This window comes from Canis lupus, chromosome 3 (genome assembly GCF_048164855.1).
Source record: "Canis lupus baileyi chromosome 3, mCanLup2.hap1, whole genome shotgun sequence".
NCBI classification, from domain to species: Eukaryota; Metazoa; Chordata; class Mammalia; order Carnivora; family Canidae; genus Canis; species Canis lupus.
Window position 1 is genome coordinate 65,331,889 of NC_132840.1, and position 21,835 is coordinate 65,353,723.

Here is a 21,835-nt window from a genome sequence, read left to right on the forward strand (position 1 = left end):
GTGGACCTGCATCATCCCAAGTTCCACTTCCCAGGGTTGGTTTTCTGATGGACTTTTTTCTATTCTGACAGTTTTGGGTATTTTTGCTCTGTGACTTTTTCTCTTGTTCCTGGGACCAGGCTTCTATGTTTTATTATAAAAAATTTTTAACATAAAAGTTAAAGTGTACTTTTGGACACCAAAATATCCATCACTCATATTCTACAATTAACCTTTTACCATATGCCTTTTACCATTTAATTCTTCATCTATCCATTTATCACTCTTTTAAATTTAATGCATTTCAGAGTAAGTTGCCAACAGCATTACATTTTCTTCCATATACTTGAGCTTGCCTGGCATTCATTAAAGTTCAGTATTTGTTTACAGGACTCTCTCTCTTTTTTTTTTTTTTACAGGACTCTCTTGAGGTAGAAATTTATGTATGGTAAAATGTACCAATCTTAAGTATAATATTTGAATTTTGACAACTTAAACATCTATGTAACTCAAACTCCTGTCAAGGTATAGAGTATGACTATCACTCCCAGAAAGTTGCTCCTCAGCATTTTTTTGTTTTTATTTAAGTGGTGTAACTTGCTCCTGTTTGTTATTTTTACATTGTGATGATCATCTGAGTTTGCACTATTTAATCAGCATTCTCTCTCTGGTGACAGAATATTAGCCAACCCAGGATCTTCAAGAATTGACCTAACTCTAAAACCAAGAAGGTCAAGTAGGAGGAATCAGTGACACAGTTGCCAACCCTGGTGGCTATGTTGGTAGTGCTGTTTCATAATTGTCTGTGGGGAAGAGCAGGGGCTGGGGGTAGGAATAATGGCTGGGCAGAAGGAAGTGCAGGGGGTGTCTTATTAATGCCCTGTGTCACAAGGTGACCTACAGTTGGCAACTTAATCTCAGTTGACAAGCTTCCTATCACCCTGTTTTCTTTCAATTTAGAAGTTTTACCACCACACAACTTACTCAGTTACTCTTAGAAGTAAGGAAATGAAGATTGTATTATTTTCTAAAAGAGAATAATAGTAATATATCTCAGAGTAGAGTGGTGGGGAGAGAGTTATGAGGGGATGGACAGAGCAATTTAGGGTCCTGTGCAACTAGGACAGGCAACATTCATGCAGTCAGAGCTGGTGGTATTGGGGGATAGAGGAGATGGGATATCCCATGGGAAGAAAAAAACCTAAAACAATTGTATTTCTTCTCATAGAAATCTTGTGGGGGGCACACATAGCAATCGTATCATATTGATGTCTCTCTCTGATGTAATAAAAATTTGACATTTGAGAAGAAATGAATCTTTTCATAAGCATTTTATGGATTTAAAATCTTAGTATGTTTTTAAATTTGAAATGATTTGTGGTCTGAGAAATAAGCTTAACTAGATAGTATAGCTTGCATGCCTTAAGAACCAGAACTATAAAAGCAGTATTAGGAATACACATATAACAGAACCATTGGTGTCAAAGCAACTTTATTGTGCTTAAGTTATCATATCGCAGATACGCTAGCTGATTTTCATAGTAAGTATTATTATCTAAAAATATAACGTATTGATAGCTTGACACAAACCTCTGTTTTAGTAAGTGCATTGTTTTTTATTTCATTGTACTTATTTTTAAGCATTTTTGATACACTATCAGTATTATTTACCTTAAGTGAGTTATTCTTTGTATATATACTTATTAGCATAACATAACAATCGTAGCTAAAGTATATCTTCTCGAAGCTTATGGTAATTCTTGTTTCCTAAATCAGTTTTTCCTTCCTTACTTTTTCTTGGGTGGCTACTTGTAACACAGAGTTAAAAAACCAATCAATTAGGAAATTCAAAGTCCAGAATTTTGCAAATTAAACCTTTGTACAGTTAGCATGATCTTTTTAGGTAGTGTGAAATCAGTACATAACAGTGGTATTTGTGGTTTATCGACTACTACATTTTGTGTGTTTTACATTTATTAAATTCTCCAGAACAACCCTATGAGATATAGATATTTTTGAGGATACTCCATTTATAGGTAAAGCATAGTAACTAAACTTGCTCTTACATAGCTCACAAGTGGTTGAGTTTGAATTCAAATCCATTTTCTTAACTATTGTCCAAAGACGACTTCTGTCTACTCATCTGGTGGAGGCTGCCTTAGATTGGTTTACTAACCACCACCCATGGTAGTCCTGGATCTAATGTAAGGAGTATAATCAAATTCCCCTAGGTTGCCATCAGTGCAGGCTGTGGTCTGACCTGGACAGCTCCCCATTCAGATCGTTCATTCATCATTCACTTAGCATCAATAAGCAATGACTCTGTATTTTTAGTACCTTGCTTTGGTGGTTTTAGGACATTAGGTGGGTTCTGATCAGTGTATCCTGTTAAAAGTACTCTGATTCTATCTCACCTTTGGACACGTCTTAGTTATCAAAGGTATTTCCCAGTGTTCATATAATGAATTACTGTAATGGGAGGAGGAATGTTGAATTGCAAACAATGTATTGCAGTAATTTTGCTTTCCAAGTAAACATTTTCCTATTCTGAACATTTAAGTTTGTACTTGGAATGAAAGCTATTTATAAAATGTGCTCAGTGTTATAGCTTCAAGGTAGCTTTATTTATCTTGAATGTCCATTTGTTACATTTTCATGTTAGTTTCTGGTGCTTCAGCATTATCAGGATAGCATAGTTTTAGTAATAGAAGAAATTTTAAAGGTTACTTATGTCTAATATTTTTCTTATTTAGACGTAAGTCCCTTTAGCACTGGGGGTATCATTAGTTAAAACGTCTGATAACTTGGTCTCTGGACAGTATTTTCGATGCTTATTAGCCAATGAGCAGTAAATACATTTAATTTTGGAAAGTGTATTGCAGACTTAAATAGCTGATATAAAGCAGCCATTTAATCATCTCTCTTTTTGTACTTTTTCATACAGAAAAAAGAACCTTCTAAATCCAGTGTCAAGAAAAAAGTGACAAAGGTTGCAGAAGCAAAAAAAGTAATGAAGAGAAATTTTAAAGTTAATAAGAAGATAACATTTACTGATGAAGGGGAGGTAAGATTCTTAAATGCTTCATTTCTGAGGTACCATTCAGGTATTGTAAAGAGTCTGACTCTCTTGCTGACTTACATTCATTAATGAGAAAAAAGAAAATGTTTCTTTAAAGCAGTTCTTTTCACTGTTGTCTTAGGCATTTTGTCAGCTGTACGTCTGTAGGTAGGAATGCCTCGCTGACAGTAAACTGCCATACTTTTGGGTGCTAATGATTACAGAGTTGGTTTTGAACTTTATAAATTCCATTTTTACAGATTAATCTTTCCCTTTAGGGTGTCTGTCAACACTATCTGTGGCAACAAATACAAGAATAGTAACACAATTACTTGCCACAGCTGCTTTTTCTGGACTCTAAAAAGTCTCTGCTTCACACACATCCTCAGTTTACATGCTGTGTCGGCATGTTTCTTACTGGCCAGCTCTGAGATGGCATTTCCTGCTTCACACAGGTGCTGGGCTCTCACTTCACCCTTACTTTGGTCTTGGTGTAAGTACATACCCGCAGAGTAGGAGAAGGTCACCACTTGCGGATGGCTCATGGAAACTCCCTCTCTTGAATCACAATGTCATCTTTGTTTTTAAACAAGAGAGAGGTCTGGAAAGTCAGGTGACTGATCTGAGGAGTGATGGTGGTTAGTGGTCATAGTGGGATTTGCAGAATAGCTGCTCTTGGTTTTCTCTCTCTTTACCCTATAGCCTTTCCTGTGCATCCTGGTTGAGCACACAGCTCACTGTGCTCTCTGCCCCACCATCATTTCATTTTCCTTGCCTTGTCTTTTATTTATTTCTTCCTAGCACATATGTGACTTTACATTCTCTGTTTACATGATTATTGTCCTTTTCTTCCGCTCCAGTGGAATGAGGGTAGCTACCTGAGGGAAGGTGTCTATTCACTTTCCTCACTACTCTGTCCCCAACACTGAAGATGGGGCCTGACAAATAATAAACCCATAAATTTATTGAATGAATGGACTATTTTCCAATATCCCAATAAAATAACACTTTTTAAGGTACTGACTATAATGTGTCACAGAAAACATCTACTCATCATTAATACAAATGTCGCATAAACAGTCTGTATCCAGTGGAGTATGTTTCCTGGTAGCTGTGAGGTTAACAGACATTTAAATGTTACTTTGGGGAAGGAAGACCAGACTTGCAGCACTAAGAATATGGGGTAAAGTGGTATACAAATTATGAAAAAAGAGTGCAGTTTAAAGTTGTTGGAAGTTGCAGAAGAAGCCTGTGGAATTGTTGATAAGTAATGGATCTTTATGAGATGGCTGGAAAGAGGTCAGCATCTGCAGCCAACGCGGTCAGAGTAGAGTTGTGTGACATCAGATGCTTACTGTACAGGAAGATGAGTGCTGGTAGTCTGATGAGTCTCCTCGCTGTGCTTGTACGTTTCACTGTGCAGCTTATACCAGTTTGCTTCAAGATGAGCATAAATCCTTAACTGTAAAATGCTTCACTGGAAACTTACTGTTGATAGGAGCCCTGTGTATGGCTGTGAGCCACACCGAAACTTCTGCTCTAAAGCTCTGAAAGAACTTCTCATGCAGCCCACAGAGACACAAACTTTTTTTCATGTGGTTATAAAATAGGACTGAAGACTTAGAGCAGTGGATGGCATTTTTTCTGTCACAGCCGATCCCTTTCACTGCTTCTTCAGTGTCAGTGGCTGCCAGCATGGCTGCTAGTGCAGTGACATATGTGACCCCCATTCACTGCCAAAATTCGAGACACTGTGGGAATCCCATCTTGAAGAGTGGCTGGTGACAGGAGTGATAGGAAGTGACAAGAGAATGTTTTGTGCCTACACCTTCACTTAGCTTGCAGTTGAATTAGTGGCCTTTCAAAATAATGGCAGCTACTGCAATCCTCTGGCAACCAATTACTGGTTGAAAATAAGACAATAGGTTTTGTTTAAATTGTCTTGAGTTTTATACCGTTAGACCTGAACGATTATTGAGCCAAATGGACGTTTTAAAATTTTTTTTCAGACAAGGACACAGATGCCCAGAATGAAGTAATTTATTCAGGATTATGCAGTAGGCCTAGCAAAAAAATGAAGAGTAAGCCAGATCAGTGCCCTAACTTCTGTGTTACCTTGTTCCTAACCATGAACTGTATGTGTAAATTGTGTATCTTTGAGCCAGCTCCTAAAATCCAAGCTAATTTTCTTCTATGCTCAGTTATTTTAGTCTTTGTGTATAGTACTGGTTGATATGTAATTTATTGATCAATTTTGAGCATCTAATATGTGCCAGCTACTGTGCTGGGCTCTGAGAGTACATGAAGAAGATAGACAACTGCCCTCAAGGAGATTAGAGTAATTCTAGTCAGAGAAACAGGAAAGTAAACAACACAGTAGGGTGAGAGAAGTGTTGGAGGTGCCGAGTAGTTGGTGGGTCCTGCTTGGGTCCCCTTGGCTACTGCTTTGCACACATTGTTTGGAATGGAGCTGGTAGAGCATAGCCCCTGAAGAACACTCTTTGAGATTATGTTGAAGCAACCAGCTTCTCCTGCAAGGTATTTCATGACCTTTTCCTTGAATCTCACCGTCACTGGATTGTGGCAGTATCACTTCCTCCTCACTAGGACAGTCTTTGTAGGGGTGGCTCACTTTATAAAGTTTGTGAGAAAGCTTAAGAGATACAGGTTGTAAGGCAGAAAGTGGGTAATGTACCATTTTGAAATCATGATACAAAGGGAAATGTTGATGTCCCCATCCCGCTCCACACTTAACCTTTTTCCCATCTGCAGTTACTTCAGCAGTGGCCACAGGTGCAGAAGTCTGTCTCCAGAGATGCTGAGGAGGAGGACAGTGCTGGTGGCATCAACTTAGATAAAGCAAAAGAAAGGCTGCAAGAAGAGGACAAATTTGACAAAGAAGAATATAGGAAGAAGATCAAGGCAAAGCATCGGGTAAGCTTTCCATCTTGAATTAATGCTGAGTGGGAGATCCCTGAGTGGCTCAGCGGTTTGGCGCCTGCCTTTGGCCCGGGGCATGATCCTGGAGTCCCGGGATCGAGTCCCGCGTCGGGCTCCCGGCGTGGAGCCTGCTTCTCCCTCCTCCTGTGTCTCTGCCTCTCTCTCTCTCTCTCTATCTCATAAATAAATAAAATAAATCTTAAAGAAAAGAAAAAAAAGAATTAATGCTGAGTGACGTTTAATATGTCCCTAAATATATCAAAATAGTCAGGGATCCCTGGGTGGCGCAGCGGTTTGGTGCGGGCCTTTGGCCCAGGGCGCGATCCTGGAGACCCGGGATCGAATCCCGCGTCGGGCTCCCGGTGCATGGAGCCTGCTTCTCCCTCTGCCTGTGTCTCTGCCTCTCTGTCTCTCACTGTGTGCCTATCATAAATAAATAAATAAATAAATAAATGAATGAATGAATGAATGAATGAATGAATGAATGAATACAAAATAGTCATTAGATGTTTATCAGTAACTGCATTACTTTCTTCATTGATTTCTTGAATACTTCTTTCTCTGTGGGTATTTTGTCATTTTATCTAGTCTCTTTTTCTTGTTTCTACTGATTGAGACTTTATATACTGACCGATTTCTGAGAACGTCACCCAAATCTATTTTTGGTTGAGATATCCGAAATAATATTAGTGATTTTTTTTTTAAGGTTCTGATTTTGAGACATGTAATTTTACATGGAGCTGTAAGAAGTAACATACTCTCTGTATTACTCTCTCATCCTGTGTACTCCATTCCTATAATTGTTGCCATTTCAGGAATGTTATATAAATGAAGTAGTGTGATGTGTAGTAGCTTTTTGGGATTTGCTTTTTATACTCAGCGTAGTTCTGTGTAGATTCACCCAGGTCGTCATGGGTGTCAGTACTTGGTACAGATGTACCACAAGTTGCTTACCATTTACCTAAGTAAGTGATATTATTATTTCCAGCTTCAACTGAATAATTACATTTATTTCCATAGCAATTAGTTGATAATGTATGGAAGATTTACTTAGTGTATTTTTAAAAAGCTAGAAAAGAAGAAACCTTGTAAGAGGGCTGCTTCTGTAGAAGCATGTGCACCGTTAGCCTTACACTTGGCAGTTTTCTGTTGTCCTTGAACTGGGCTATTGCATTCTGGTCACTCATGGCCTTATGGTCTTTTCACTCTACTCAATTCCCACAAAAATGGACATTTCACTAGATAAATGGTTCAGTTAAGGAAATAAGACAGGTTTACATTTTTAAGGACATTTCTATAGCATGCCCTTGAGTTGGTAAATGATTTCTGGGGAACACAGTATCATGCCCAAGAATCACTGATGTAATGTAAGGTTCTGGGTTAAGAGATTTGCAAAGCTTTGAATGTAGACAGAAGGATTCTTGTGGTTTTTGACTCCTCTTTGACCTAGTAATGATTCAGTGGCTCAGTCAACTTTTATAGGCCAGCAATTCTCATTTTTTCTTCAAGGTTTGATGCAGCTTTGCAGTAGCACTTGATGCATAAGAAAAAGTAGACATTGAAGATAGCTGCAGGGGTGGAAATGAATGGTGAGAAAAATCCTTTTAGAAATGTGGGAAACAAATGAACCTCAAACATAGTTTGCAGTTTGAGACTGTTATTTCAAAAACTAAACATTTTATGCATTGCTGTTTATTACAGTTCTTTAAATGGAAATTTCACACTAATTATTTGTTATTCAAATGTTTAATAATATTAAGAATGTCAGCAGTGTGTCACATTTCAGCTTACCGTCTACTTAGAATACTTATCCAGGGGAAGATTGAGCATAAGGACATTTTATCCTTTATTTTTAAGTTGTAGCCAGCAGTAAAGGCAACAGGAGGCATTTACATGATGTAAAGGCTTTCCCACTCCTGCCCTTTCTTGTCGCCCCCCTCCCCCCATTCCTCCCCCATGTGTGGAAGTTACTGTATCTAGGCTGTGGAATATTGTTTCTGAAACCTTTAGAGACAATTTCAAATTGACTAATTGTACATTTATTATACAACATGTGCTAGGCTCCACCCTAGGCTGTGAAGATAGAATACTTAAAATACTTGGGTTCCTCTGTCCTTGGGAAGATTATAATTAAACCATAGTTAACTGTGGATCTTCTGTCACTGCACAAAAGCTTTTTATGCCTCTATTTTTTTACATCAACATTTTTGAAATGAAAAATATATTCATGTTCTAAAATCAAGATCATAAAAAAGCTAATGTTGAGACATCTACTTCTGTCCATGCCTGTCGTTCTTACTCATACCTACTCCCTCTAGGTAACTATTTTTATTAATTATTAACATATCCTAGGAACACCTGGGTGGCTCAGTTGGTTAAGCTCCGACTCTTGATCTCAGCTCAAGTCTTGATCTCAGAGTTGTGAGTTCAAGAGCCACATTAGACTCTACCCTGGGCAGGCAGCCTACTTAAAAAAAAATTATTAACATATCCTGGCATTTCTTTATGCAAATGTGTATAAATAGAAATACAGATTCTTATTTTTTCCCTTTGTTACAGAAAAGGTGAATATACTATACGTAAATTGTCCTGCACATTTCCATTTTCACTTATTTTTATGCTTTTAAATCATTTGTACCATTGTTGAAAGTAGCATATTATTTTTAAACTATCTTTATGACTATCTTACAGCAAGGTTGAACAGAGCACTTTGGGCTGACATAGTTTTGAGAGACATCACAAGAACTTCACATACTACTGGTTTTGATGCCTCCATAACAAAAATAGACAAAAGGTCCTTTTAACAAGTCAGAGCTTGTTATTTTGTATGAAATAGGTATATTCTGCACAAGGTAACCGATAACCTGAGGTATACTTTCCATATCAGATGTTGAAAATATTATGTAGCCTGAAAAAGTGCAAGGAAATAACTAAAATAGTCTTCTCTCTATTCAACTTCAATGTAAATGCTACCTGAGTCATATATGATTAGTTTCTTGGTATTTGCATCAGTAAATTTATTACTTATGCATACATAAGTATTTGTGTATTAACTTAGAGAAAATTTCACATTTGAGCACTTTGGAATAATTAAGTTTATTGGTAGCATACATAAGACATAATACAGATGCTCAAATTAGTAATGCACCAAGCTGTCATGGACTGGATTTCTGCCTAGAAGGCACGGAATATTTTTTTGGCAAATTTGAGCATTTGACTTGTTTGGTGGAATGAGTCTTACACTGTAAGGTGGAGTAATTGAATTTGAATCTTGAGTCTGGCATTGCCTAGTCCATTTGGGATTACCAGTAACCAGTGTGGACTGCAGTGTCTTGTTATGAAAATGAGCAAGTGGGAATGGGAGTTCACAGCCAATGGTCAGAGGGATCCTCTGGGTCCATGTGTATAAGGAGGACATGGGAATAAAATTACTCCTTGTTGTTTGGAAAATGGAATTTTAATTGGTCACCTTTACCTGTTGACAAAATGGATTCCTTGCTTGATGATTAGGTCTCCTTCTTGTTCACTTATTTTACAGTGGTTGCTAAAATTTAACTTAGAAACAAAGTATATTATTAACCTCACACAGATTATTTTATCTTAATTGCTTCACCTGAACATGAAATTCGTTTTGAAATCATATATTTTTTCTTAATTGAGGATATTACTTATTATAATGACAATTCTTGGTTCTTCTGCATAAGGTTTTATCTTGGGCAAATATAATATGTTTCCCTTGAAATTGTCACTCATAATTTTGTCATTTCTATGGAAGAATATTGAGAAGAATTGTATGTCTCTAAAGAACACTTGAAATACTAACTTAGGCTCTAGGAATAAGCTTTATTTCATGAAGATAGAAAAAGATGAAGAAACTTTGACAAAAAATTATAAGGAAGGGATGTGCCTGAAAAAAATTTATATATAAAAAGAAAACTATAAAAATCTATATTTCTAAAAAATATGTATCTGTTTTAGGAGTTTTCATAAGCTTAGAAATGTTCTTTTAGCATGTTTATTTCATGACTGTTTTTTGGTTTCAGAGGATAATATATTAATGTATATGTGAATTTTGTCTTAATGATTCTGTTTGAAAGTAGTCATTTGCTCCTGTTCTTTAAAATGAACAGCTTTGGGGTGGCTCCGGTGGCTCAGTGGTTTAGTGCCGCCTTCAGCCCAGGGTGTGATCCTGGAGACCTGGGATCGAGTCCCACGTCAGGCTCCCTGCATGGAGCCTGCTTCTGTCTCTGTCTGTATCTCTGCCTCTCTCTCAATCTCTGTCTCTCATGAATAAATAAATAAAATCTTTAAAAAAAAAATAAAATGAACAGCTTTTTGCACCTAGTTTTGATTGGACACAGTCTTTTAGGTGTAGAACTCAGCTGTTCAGTTTTTTCCTACGTGCTGTTATACCTATTCTTGACTCATAACATTCATCTAGCAGATTTTGAAAAATGTGTAATTTCTGCTGTGACTCAAGCAAATATCTTTGCCCTAATGATTTAGAAATGGAACAATAAGAATTTTAACAATAAGAAATACAAAACCATTATGGCATCACTGGTAGTAGAATTTTAGCTGCTGCTGGAGCTCTGAGCTCCTCACTCTGTGGACTTCAGGCCCTTGTGTACCTGCTGTGGGTCACTGAGTCAACAGTGTTCTTTATCTCTGTGAGGCTTCTTTGCAGCCATTTAACCACTTATTTTATTTTTTTTCCTGAGACCATTCCAGTCTTCAGTTTTCCCTGGCAGCATACAGGTGGCTGTTCTTAACTAGGCCTGTTACTGTTTAATATACTGAACCTCTTGAAACCACATATCAGAGCTAAGATTATAGTAGGAGCTATTATCTTTGCACAGAAGACCATTAGAAAGTAGTACATTGTAAAGGCAGAACCACTACTTTTGCATAGAAACAGGGTGTGTTTTCCTTTAATTCAGTCAGAACTCTGAAAGGTGGGCTGTGGATCACATCACTGAAAGGTGTCTTTAATGGAGTGAAAATCTGCTTTGTGTTATGTGTTATCATTCATAGCTCTGAAAGATGACTGTATTTAGTGTGATAATATCTGCTAGAATAGCTGGGAGTGGAGAGAAAGCAGTACATCATGAAGTTCTCTTTCATTCCCTTGAAATTTGCTTTGAGTGCTTTATCCATTTTGGATTGTGTGTTTCGATAACACAGCCATGTCAAGATGTGGCTCCGGACTGCTTGCAGAGATGATACAGTACTGCTCTGGGTCCCACTTAACTACTAGTATGAACAGCAGATAGGAAAGAATTAAAGGGACTTTGTAAAAAAAATCTATTTCACCTTTGTTTTTGTTGACACAGAATTTAGTTTTCATGGAATCCAGATACCTCAAACCTAAATGTATATGAGAGTCAAGAGGGAGGGAAGCAGTCCTCAGGCGTCTTAGAATAGTAGTAACAAGAACATTGATATTAAAAAAAAAAAAAAAAAAGAACATTGATATTAATAAGCAGTTAGTTGATTGGGTGCTGTGCTAAGTGCTTTGTGTGTATTACTGTATTATGTGCTAACAAATTACAGGTGACAGTGCAGACGTAGAAGGATCAGGTAGTTTGTCTAGTAACAAATAACAGCCCTGGGACTCTTAACCCCAAAGTCTTTGTTTTTCACACTATCTTAAACCATCAGGCATTCTCTTAAATGCTGACTCTGAAACAGTGAGTGAAAGGGTTGGAACAGGAGTGGAGGATTTTGAGGAAGGAATGACAAATAATGGAAATTATTCATGTTTCCAAAGCAAGGCCATTGGTGTCAAATAAATTAAGGAATAAATTAAGTGTTGTGATTAATAGCTTAGTTGAGGACCCAATACTAATAATGCCTTTGCCTGAGTGTTCATTGAATATAGAGTTACTAGTACTAGAGTCCGTGTTTAAGTAGCTATGAGTCTAAAAAGCCTAAGGCATTGTCTGAGACTGGTTTGGCTCAGATGACCTAAAGAAATTTTTACTACTGTTAGAAATGTCATCGTTAGGATAAAGGACTGAACATCTGGTGCTTAACTCTTAAATAGACTTTATGAATAAAGTTTATTCACAGAGGAGGAAAAGGAATCCTCTTCCTATACATCCTTAACCCCCTTTCAGTTTCAAACTTTCCTTACTACCACCATTACAACAAGGTGTACTCTAAGAGAGGAGGCAGCCTGTTACTATGGAACCTTTGCCTGTAGTTTGGAGCTGTCTGCCTGGAGGTATCTGTTTTTATTTCCAAGAGCTTACAGCATCTTGTGATACTCAGTTCAGCTTCTTGGTACATGGGCCCTCCTTCATATACAGCATCCAAAACAAGACTAACAAAATACTCAAAATTGCAAAGATCTTATCAACTCTGTGGCAAGCTCTTGAGATATTTATAATGTCTGTTTTTTATTGTTAAGTAAAATGGGATTATGGGATTTTTTTTGAAACACCATATAATGTTTGAGAGGCAGAGTGGTGGTTGTTAGATGGGTGGTCAGTAGATGCTGGGTTTGAGGAACAGGGACAGAGTTTGGTGCTAATGTAATGAGGGGGTCTGACGAGGAAGGCTAGGTCGTAGACTACAAAGACCAGGGGCAAGTAGGAAGCTAGACTGTTTGCTGATCCCTAGAGCCCACCGTGAGGTCTAGCACATAGTAGCTCAGCAAATGTTTGAAAGAATAAATTAGTGTTTCCACATACACTTATTTTTCTTCCTGTCTTCATATCCTTTTTGGAGTTATTACAGATTTATATATAGGAGATCAATTTTTTATGTCATTCTCCTGAAACTGTGGAATAGGGAACAGATCAGAGAACCTTGCTTTGTTCTGAGTCCTTGGGAAGGATTTAGGTTAACTGGGGTTTTGTTCTCGGAGGGCTGGGGCTGTCTTCCGGGCCACAAATCCTTGTAATCATTCTTTTCCTCACTTCATTGACCTAGTTTTCTTCCCTGAAGAGAGATTCCTGTGCTCCTGAAATAAGAATAGATGTCTCCTGTTTTCTGTGGCAGCTGGGAAATCAGTTCCTCACCAAAGTAACACAGCTGCCTGAGAGTCAGTCATTCAAACAGCTCATGCTTCCCCCACCTCCTGAGTTGTGTTTCCAAATATACAAGTTTCCAAGATTGCCATAGAATGAAAATGATTTAAATATGTAGCCTTGACTGCTGATGACATTCATACTTAATGGCATTTTCTTTTCTGGAAGCTAAGGACCTATAGTTGTAAGAAGCCAAAAGAAGTGTAATAACATCTATAAAGGGAGTGTTTTGTACCTTGAAATGTGATTTCTCTGTTTTCCTATCCCTTGCGAATTTGGTTTCTATTATTGAATTTCATGCTCTTCTTACATTTAGTCATTTGTAGCATGGTAGGACTGAAGATACAATTTTGCCTTCTTTTTGTGTGGCATCAAATACCTTTTGGTACCACACTGTCCTTAAAAATGAAATAGGAAAATAAAGGGTTTAAAGCATATGAGCCACATAAAATTAAAGGGGAAGGAGAATCTCAATTATTAAATCTAATAAAATTAAATTATATTTGCCCCTCAAGTCATTGTACACCAACTCTTTGTCTTTATGTCTTGTCATTTATACCATCTATAATTCATATATATATATATTTAAAAAGTTAGTTTTTCCTGCACTTTCTTCCTATGTTCATTTTCTAAATTTTGGATTACCATAAATTCTACTTCCTGTTTTTCTCCTCTGTTTGAAGACTAATGTTTATTCCTTCCTCTTTTCAGATAGAGCAGTACCATAGCTTTTTAAAATAAGAAAAAATTTTTTCTAGCTTTCCTTGTGTTTCACTCAGTATTGAAAATTATTCTTATTTGTAATGAAGTTCTGTGTGATGTTCACTTCCTATTTTCAAGGTTTTAGCTATCCTTCATCCATCCAGGACTTGTGGTAGAAATCTTACAAGGAAAAATTAACCTATTTGCATGCACATGTGAGTTCTGATAGTTAAAATTGGAGATTTGTAATGTCTCTCAGTGTCTATAATAGATTAATACTGGAATTTTCTTTAGCAGTGGGGAATTATCAGTATATTTTTTCTGCTAGGATTAAAATGGCTAGATAAAAAGTCCTAGAGTAGAGATTATGTTTACTGGTATTGATAGGGTTTTTCCGATTTGAACATATTGAGGTTATTCTTTGGAACTTTGAAGTGCCATTTTCCGATCCTCTAATGTGTTGAGAGAAGGTCAATTACTGAATAATTATAACAAAAATTTTTGTGACTGTTAAATAAATGTTTTTTTCCCCCTGCACAGAAGGTTGGCAAAAACTAATTAGATAATGTCCACAAAATGCTATCAGGAAAAAAAAAATGCTATCAAGATGAAAAGATCCATACGGTAGCAGGCCATTATTAATAAAAGGAAATGGAGCATTTGTCTTAAACATATTGATAAGATAAAAACACTATGTATGCATCCACAAAGCAAGTACGCTTTCTAATGGACTAGATAGACAGTGGTGAAGAGGTGTGCTGGAGATGAGGGGGAAGGTGTTGGCTCTGTAGACCCAGTTTTAGTCTCAGTTTCATTCACTGACTGTGGGATTTCAGGCCAGTTACTTAATCCCTTTGGTTCAGTTTTTTTTTCCATCTGTAAAATGGGAAAAATAATACTTCAAAAATTTTGTTAAATGGTTTCAAAATATATGTAAAATGCTAGCATATTGCTATTTAATTCAGAGCTATTACTGTAGTAAGAAAATAATAATAGTAATAATGTGTTAGTGGACACAAGTTTTTTTTTTTTTTAACAAGTTCACTTTCATTACTGTTTTATTTGTTTTATACAGCTGCATCTCATGTAGGTATAGTTTTAAAATAACTTTAAGCGGTGCAACTCTTGAAAGTCACCATGACCTTTTAGAATAACAGTAAATACTGCTCTGGTTAATGTTACCTTCCAAAACATGAAAACTTATTTGTAGAAAATAGAAGTGTGTGTGTGTAAGAGAGAAGAAAGATTACAAATAGCTGATAGTCTATGGATATTAATATAACTAAATGTAACTATGATCAGTTGTGAATTCTTTTAATATTTTGCTACTTTCATCTATTCCTATAATCTGCTAATGCCAATAAAAAATCAGTAAATGCTGGCAACTTTTATAAAAAATTTGATTGCAAATATTGAGAAACTGCCATCCATGAACTTTTTTTCCTCCTGAGGAAGGGTTGAGAGTATTTTATTTTAGTGGCAGAACCAGTCTCAGAAGCCTGTCAGAGAACCAGGTCAGGGGTGGTGTGGGGTAATAGCAACGGCATTCATTGGCTGCTTGTTAAAATAATACCAGGTACTATTTCCTCTATTATTAACGTGTCATCTGTTAAAGTCTCTAAACCCTGACATTTTAATTTTTCTTGGATTGTATTGGAAAAAACCACTAGACTTGGCACACGAAGACCCAGGTTAGAGAACAGTCCTGTCACCTCATCAGCTTCTCACAAAGAGTGAGCCATGTTCTGAGTTCTTGTTCAGCATTCCTTTTCCTCTGACCTTGGTCCTGGGACTTCCAGTCTTTAGAGTGTTCCTCTGTATAATTGCACATTGTTTAAGTTTTACCTGCCCTTTTAGTTTTTATGTTTTATTTGGAAGTCAAAGGGATATCCATTTTCTCCAAAAGTGGGTTAAAAAAAGAATAATAACAGAAAGGAATAATTTAACATGATGCATTATTTAGGGGTGTGACACATTCATAGTTGCCATGTGCGTGTGAATTTTTGTTAGCTTCCCTTAGAATTTTGCTCTCCTGCTGTGCATTCCAGAGCTCTAGAAACTGAGTTGGTAAGCTCTGTGGAACCCCCATCTCTTTGCAGTAATTATTATTTAATCTCTTTTGAGACTTTCAACATTTATGTTCTCAGTTTGTCATAAAGGAGTCTATAAACCTAGATGAGGAGGATAGTGATAGTTGGCTACTGTCAATGCTTGGAGCAACAGAGAGGCCTCAAGTCTGTCTTCAGAGTATGCGTTAGAATTGGCTTTTGAATCTGGAGAAGATCATGTATCGGTACAACATAATGATAATGACAGCCCAGATTCAGAAAACTTGTTAATTTTCAAATTAATAAATGTTGTAATAGTGAATCATGGTCATAAAAGGAAATTACTTGTTGTTTACTCAGATTTTACATTGACCTAGCAGTTCATTAAATTTTTTTACGAATAACATAGTTAGTTATGAACTTTGGATTGAGTCTAGCCTTTTTGTTATTTCAACACTTTGTTTTTGGAGAGAGAAATAGTTTTTTTTTTTTTTTTTAATGTAAAACAATTGTTTTTGGGGTGTTTGGGTGGCTCAGTTGGTTAAGCATCTGCCTTCAGCTCAGGTCATGATCTCGGGGTCGTGAGATTGAGTCCTGCATTGGGCTCCCTGCTCAGCAAGGAGTTTGCTTCTTTCTCTGCCTCTGACCCTCCCTCCTACTCATGCACATGTGTGCGTGTGCACGTGCTGTCTCTCAAAATCTTAAAAAAAAAAAACAAAAAAACCAACATTCTTTTCAACTTTAGCTGGGTTGTTTCATTTTGACTTTTAATGTTGTATACACTGATTTTTTTCTTCTAAAAATGTTAGTTTTGCATTTTCTGTTTTATGATCATTGGAAAACTAATGGGGCAATTAATTATACAGCAATTTAATAGAAATAACATGCTTTATAAGAATGATCTTCCATTGTTTTTTTGTTTGAGAAAATGTTGCCACTTTTCTAAGAACAGATTTCATATCCTTATAAATTTTCCTTTTAGAGTAGTAGGTAAATAGTCACCAATGGATTTTTTTCCCCTATTTATTCTAATAGCTGACATTGACTATATACCAGTCATATCTCAGACATTATCTTAAGCACATATGTATATAGTATCTTATATAATTCTTATACCAATTTTATGAACTGTGTGTTCCTGTTATCTTCATGTTTCAGTGAGAAAACGAATTACAAAATATAAATAAGTTGCCCCAAATTACAAAGCTAGTAAGTGGTAGAACTGTGATCTGACTCCAGATCTGTTTGACACATAATTAACGATTGTGATTACTTATACCAAACCCGTTGTGGACACTCAGTAAATATTTATTGAAATATGAATGTCAGTATCAGTTGACTTTAAAAAAATGACGAATGTGTAGTTTGATTTAAACGTAATAAACAAGAAGTTTACATGCTTCTGATTTCCCCCTCTTGTTGTAGGAGAAAAGACTGAAGGAAAGGGAAGCCAGAAGAGAAGCCAGTAAGAGACAAGCAAAGGTAAGTATTGATATTTTTTATGAAAAAAATTGTTTTAACATTGAATGGGATTTAAATATTCTGCTTTTCCATATGCATGATGTTCATATTGGATATAAGTCCCATGTGTGCCTGTCATTTACTTTCTCCTTTTCTTCCCTCCATAAAGCATGTTGAAAAATATATAAGATAATTTGCTTATTGGCCATTGCCCTTCTATTCACATCACCTTTTTCCATTATATTTTCTGCCTAAATATGGGGGATGGTTTAGGACAAGCTTGACAGGATTTTAAACTCTGCCATCTTTTGACTAGGCAGACAGCTATGTGGACCCAGCTCAATAATGGATATCTCTGAAAGCACTGGTTGCTTCAACTCCTGAGATCTAGGGGAAAGCAGTCTGTATCATATGCCTTCACTATATTCTGTAAACAAAAATTTTCAGCAAGTATATACACACAGTATCATTCATATATGTGCATGTATACACTTCTTTCTTTAACAAAATTAAGATAATACAATGTGAACACCACCCATGTGAACGTATAATATTTGGCTGTTGTGTTTCACACTGAGAAAGGCTCAGCTTCTACATGCTGAGGGCATTTAGTACAAATGATTTCCTAGAACCAGGACCCAGTAACATGTCATTTCTCATGCCGTGTCTCATTGTGCTATGCCTGACTAGCCATGATTTTTTCTTGGCAGTTAGCAAAGATCCGACTCCCTCGAGTAAGCCCATAATATTCTTTGTCATTTTTTCCGTGCTGGCCATAGCACTTACAGAGCAAGTCAGAGATGATAACTCATTTTATAGTTCTGAAGTGGGAAGCAATTACTCTGCAGTGTAAGATGAAAAGACTGCTTATATTCAGTATTAAATATCACTCTGTCTTCAAAGGTGCCCCAAAACGAGAGCTATACTGTGTGCGGCCTGACTGCGAAATCAGGTGGTGGATTAGGCATATGCTTTTAAAATACAGACATGCACTGTCATGGCATAGAAATTACATCTAAGGGGCTGTAGTGGAAAAAATTTAAATTTAAGAAGGAAACTTTAAATCTAATGAAAGCATTTGATATTTATGAATATTTCATGTTCAGCATAAATCTAAACTTATTTTATTTCACTAAGAAGCTCTCTCATTTCTGCACAGAAAATTATAAAATGAAAGATGTGTAATCTGGAGCTATAAGAAAGCCTGCTTACTGTATTGCCCTTCTGTATATTCCTGCATATTTGTGTATATTCCTAAGATGGTTAGTTGTATTCTTGTTGACGTTGTATCCTTCACCTGTGTAGTGGTTAAAGTCATGAATTATTCTCACCAGTGAGGCTGCTTCTTGTGCCTCTTCTTTTATCTTCCTATAAATTGGCATATGTATTTGGTTTTGATACTTTGCCAGCTGGGACATAAACAAAAAACTGGTAATGGCTGTCAGTTTATTTTTTCCACTGGGGCAGATTGCTGAAGTGAACTCCTCAAGCCAAGCCCACTCTTCCACTCCTTACCCCCTTAAAGGTTTGTCATCTTTTTGCTCCTGACATCTAGGAATGAGGACACCTCATTCTGTCCAACCACTAAGGTTTGTACTGGAAATACAGAGAAGAGGCTCTGCAGCTACTATGGCTGTGCTGCTAGGCCAGGAGCCCTCAGTAGACAGAGGCTGTCTGATTGCTCACTGGTGGCACCTGTCTTGTAAGAATGATTTTAGCAGAGAGATGAGTGGCCAGGTTGTAGCCAGGACTCAAACATTTCATGAGACACCAAGAACTGGCAGCAGTGACAGATTCAGGCTGACTGGTGGAGTCCCAAGGAATTAGCTTGAATCAACCTGTTTGCACCCCACTTCTTTTCAAATGAAAGTGGCAAGATGAAGACTCCCATGGCTTTTCAGGTGCCCCTTTGGAAACAGACCCACAAAATATTATCTGGAGCAACTGTAAAAAGGGGTGATGGCCTTATGTTCTGTGATGTCTAAGAAGTACATGGTGCAAATTATCAGGTGTCCTTACTGTCTTTATGAATGTGCTTTAAATGATAATTTAATTTTATCATCTCTTTAATATATTTCCACATAATCACGTGTGACTTGTGGCTGTGCCTTCTGAGGCACTTTGATCAGCTTCAGGCTAGAGCATCTTTCAATTACTAAACCTACAGGATATCCACAAGATGCCTTAGTGGTGAAAGGAAGTGGTCTTTGCAGACCTCCTGTACCAGGATGTGTAGTCTTACCCGTTTAGAGCTCTGTAAGGAGTCAGTGTACAGCAGCTGACAGTGTGAGAAAGGGACACTCCCATGGCCTATCTACCTTGTTTTGTGCTTCATTTGGCTGATATCATATTACCTGAGGAGGAACATAGAAGACACAGAATATTATTTTTAATTGGGGAAAAATTTTCAAATGAAAGTTGATGGATTTGTCTTTATTTCACAAAAAAGTGAAGGCTTAATGGTAATGTGAAATTTCAGTTTTATAAATGACAGTTGGGGGTTATCTCTTCTGATATATAGAAAGTATTCCTAAGAAACATTGCTTTGAAGATGGAATACAGTGAAACAAAGTTGAATGAACCTCTCAGGAATCTGATGCTACTTTTAGTGAAAAGAAAGATCTAAGACTTGCATGGAGAATGTTATGTGCAGTGTCAAGAGTAGGAGAGAAACATGAAATTGAAAGTTTTGAGGTTTTCTGGGTGCCCAATACTTCATGATCCTGAAGATAGAAGTCTTTCGAGTATCAAAACTTTGTTTAGCAGAGAAATATTTGAACTGCAAAATGGACTTTTACTTTACCAAGATGTTGTATGTTCTTATAACTTAGAAATTTTAAAATGAGATGTGGCAAAAAGAAGTTACAGCAATGAGCAGTAGATCACATTGCTTTTCAGGTTCAGGAAGATCAGGTTCCAATAGTCCTGGAAATACAGCTTCACCTTATTCTTCAGCTAGATTTCCTCAGGTCATAAAGTGCTTGTACCAACCTCTGATGTCTGGAATGATTTTGTGGAAATGTAAAGAAAGGAACAACAGTGCTGAAACTTGAGGAAATAGATCCCCAGAAATATCTCTGTGTTATGCTGCTTTTGAAAAGAAAGTAGAATTTATTAACCAAGAAATTTATTAACCAAGTATAAGGTTGGTGAACCAAACAGAATGTGGAAGAACAGAGTAGGAAGCAGCTCAGAGGCACTTGAACACGAAAACATTACGTGTTGCTTGAATATATTACACATGCTTATAGTTGTTATTTTTTAAGCATGGGGAAAATTATATTAAAATAACTAAAATGATGTTCTTTGTTTTGAGGTTGAAGTTTTATAGTCATAAACTTGAGCTTACTTTTCTCTGTTTTTTATTGCTGTTTTTTCATTTTAGTGACCCTGGGACACTTTATTTATTTGCTTTACAAATGGTAGACTTTAGGAAACAGTTTTTTGGATATGTAAGGTAGTCTTAGTTAGTTCTTCAAGGATATAGGATCCAAAGACGTAGGAGTTGTGTAGGTTTCGGATGTGAGTAGACCTGAGACATGGTATTCTAATCTGCTGGTCTGTCATATCTTTTTTTTTTCTGGCCACTAATAGTTCTATACAGCTAAGCTGCATTTATTCATTCTGCGAGAATGTTCTTTTTTTTTTTTTTCCTTTGGCTTTGGAATGTCCTTTTATTTATGAAATAATAATGATTTTTTAAAATTGTCATTGACAAAGTAATAACCCTGTTTCAATCCTTCGAAATCTCTTTTGAACTTTTCCTGGTCCCTGACATTTAAGAGTGTGGCTTCCACTGAAGCGCTCTAGTGGTTTGAGTTGTTAATAGTACAGTGAGTACCTAGGTGTTTTATGGACCTATTTGGTGCAGGATCCTGGGCTACCATTTTGACTTCCATCTGAGCCACTCCATTTTTTCCTTCATGTATATATTAAGGTTCCAGGGGACCTTTTGTTTGGCTCTCCTTAAATACCTACATTCTTAATATCAAATAAATTAAGTCTAGAAGCAAGTAAATGACTTACCCCCATCCCTGGCTTCCTTGGTAGCAGAAATGGTATGTATCCTCATTCCCTGCTACTGCTCCATGCTGCTTCGGTATGTTACTTTTTACCCCTTTTATTTTATATTATATATTTTATATTATAATTATATTTTATATTATTTTTCTTAAAAACAAACCTGATTTATGTACACTTATGTATGTAGGCTAGCAGCTCTTCATAGAAAATGTTCACAGCAAATCTGTGAAGAGAGAACTTTGTGCTGACACTAGGAAGTAGGCCATCCCCATGTTGCTGGGTGACCCCTGACGTGTCTTTACCCCTTCTGGCTTCTTACAATGTGTAAAATGAAAAGTGTATCTGTCATAGTCCCTTTTAATCATATTTACATTTGTGGTCCCATATAATCTCAATCTGAGCGAGTTAAGTACCAAAAAGATATGCATTGTACTCAGTACAATTCCAATGTGGGTCCTCAGCCTTTCTCAGCATTTGTGGAGAACTCTTGTGTTTTCTATCACATCTTACTGTAGGCCTATTTGCTAAAGGATTCTTTCCTTACGGAGCTACAGATAGATGTTCATTAATGTTGGTAATGGTCATGCCTA

At 36.7% G+C, this 21,835-nt stretch overlaps 1 protein-coding gene across 3 annotated transcripts in view; it reads left to right on the plus strand.

Annotated features, from left to right (window-relative positions):
• Positions 1–21,835, plus strand: part of DDX10 (DEAD-box helicase 10) — a 252,528-nt gene that overhangs the window by 136,507 nt on the left and 94,186 nt on the right. For all 3 annotated transcript variants that reach the window (XM_072821875.1, XM_072821874.1, XM_072821876.1), the window contains 3 exons: positions 2,924–3,043; positions 5,810–5,971; positions 17,187–17,243. In XM_072821875.1, coding sequence (XP_072677976.1) covers positions 2,924–3,043; positions 5,810–5,971; positions 17,187–17,243 — 339 coding nt within the window. The remainder of the gene's footprint in view (positions 1–2,923; positions 3,044–5,809; positions 5,972–17,186; positions 17,244–21,835) is intronic.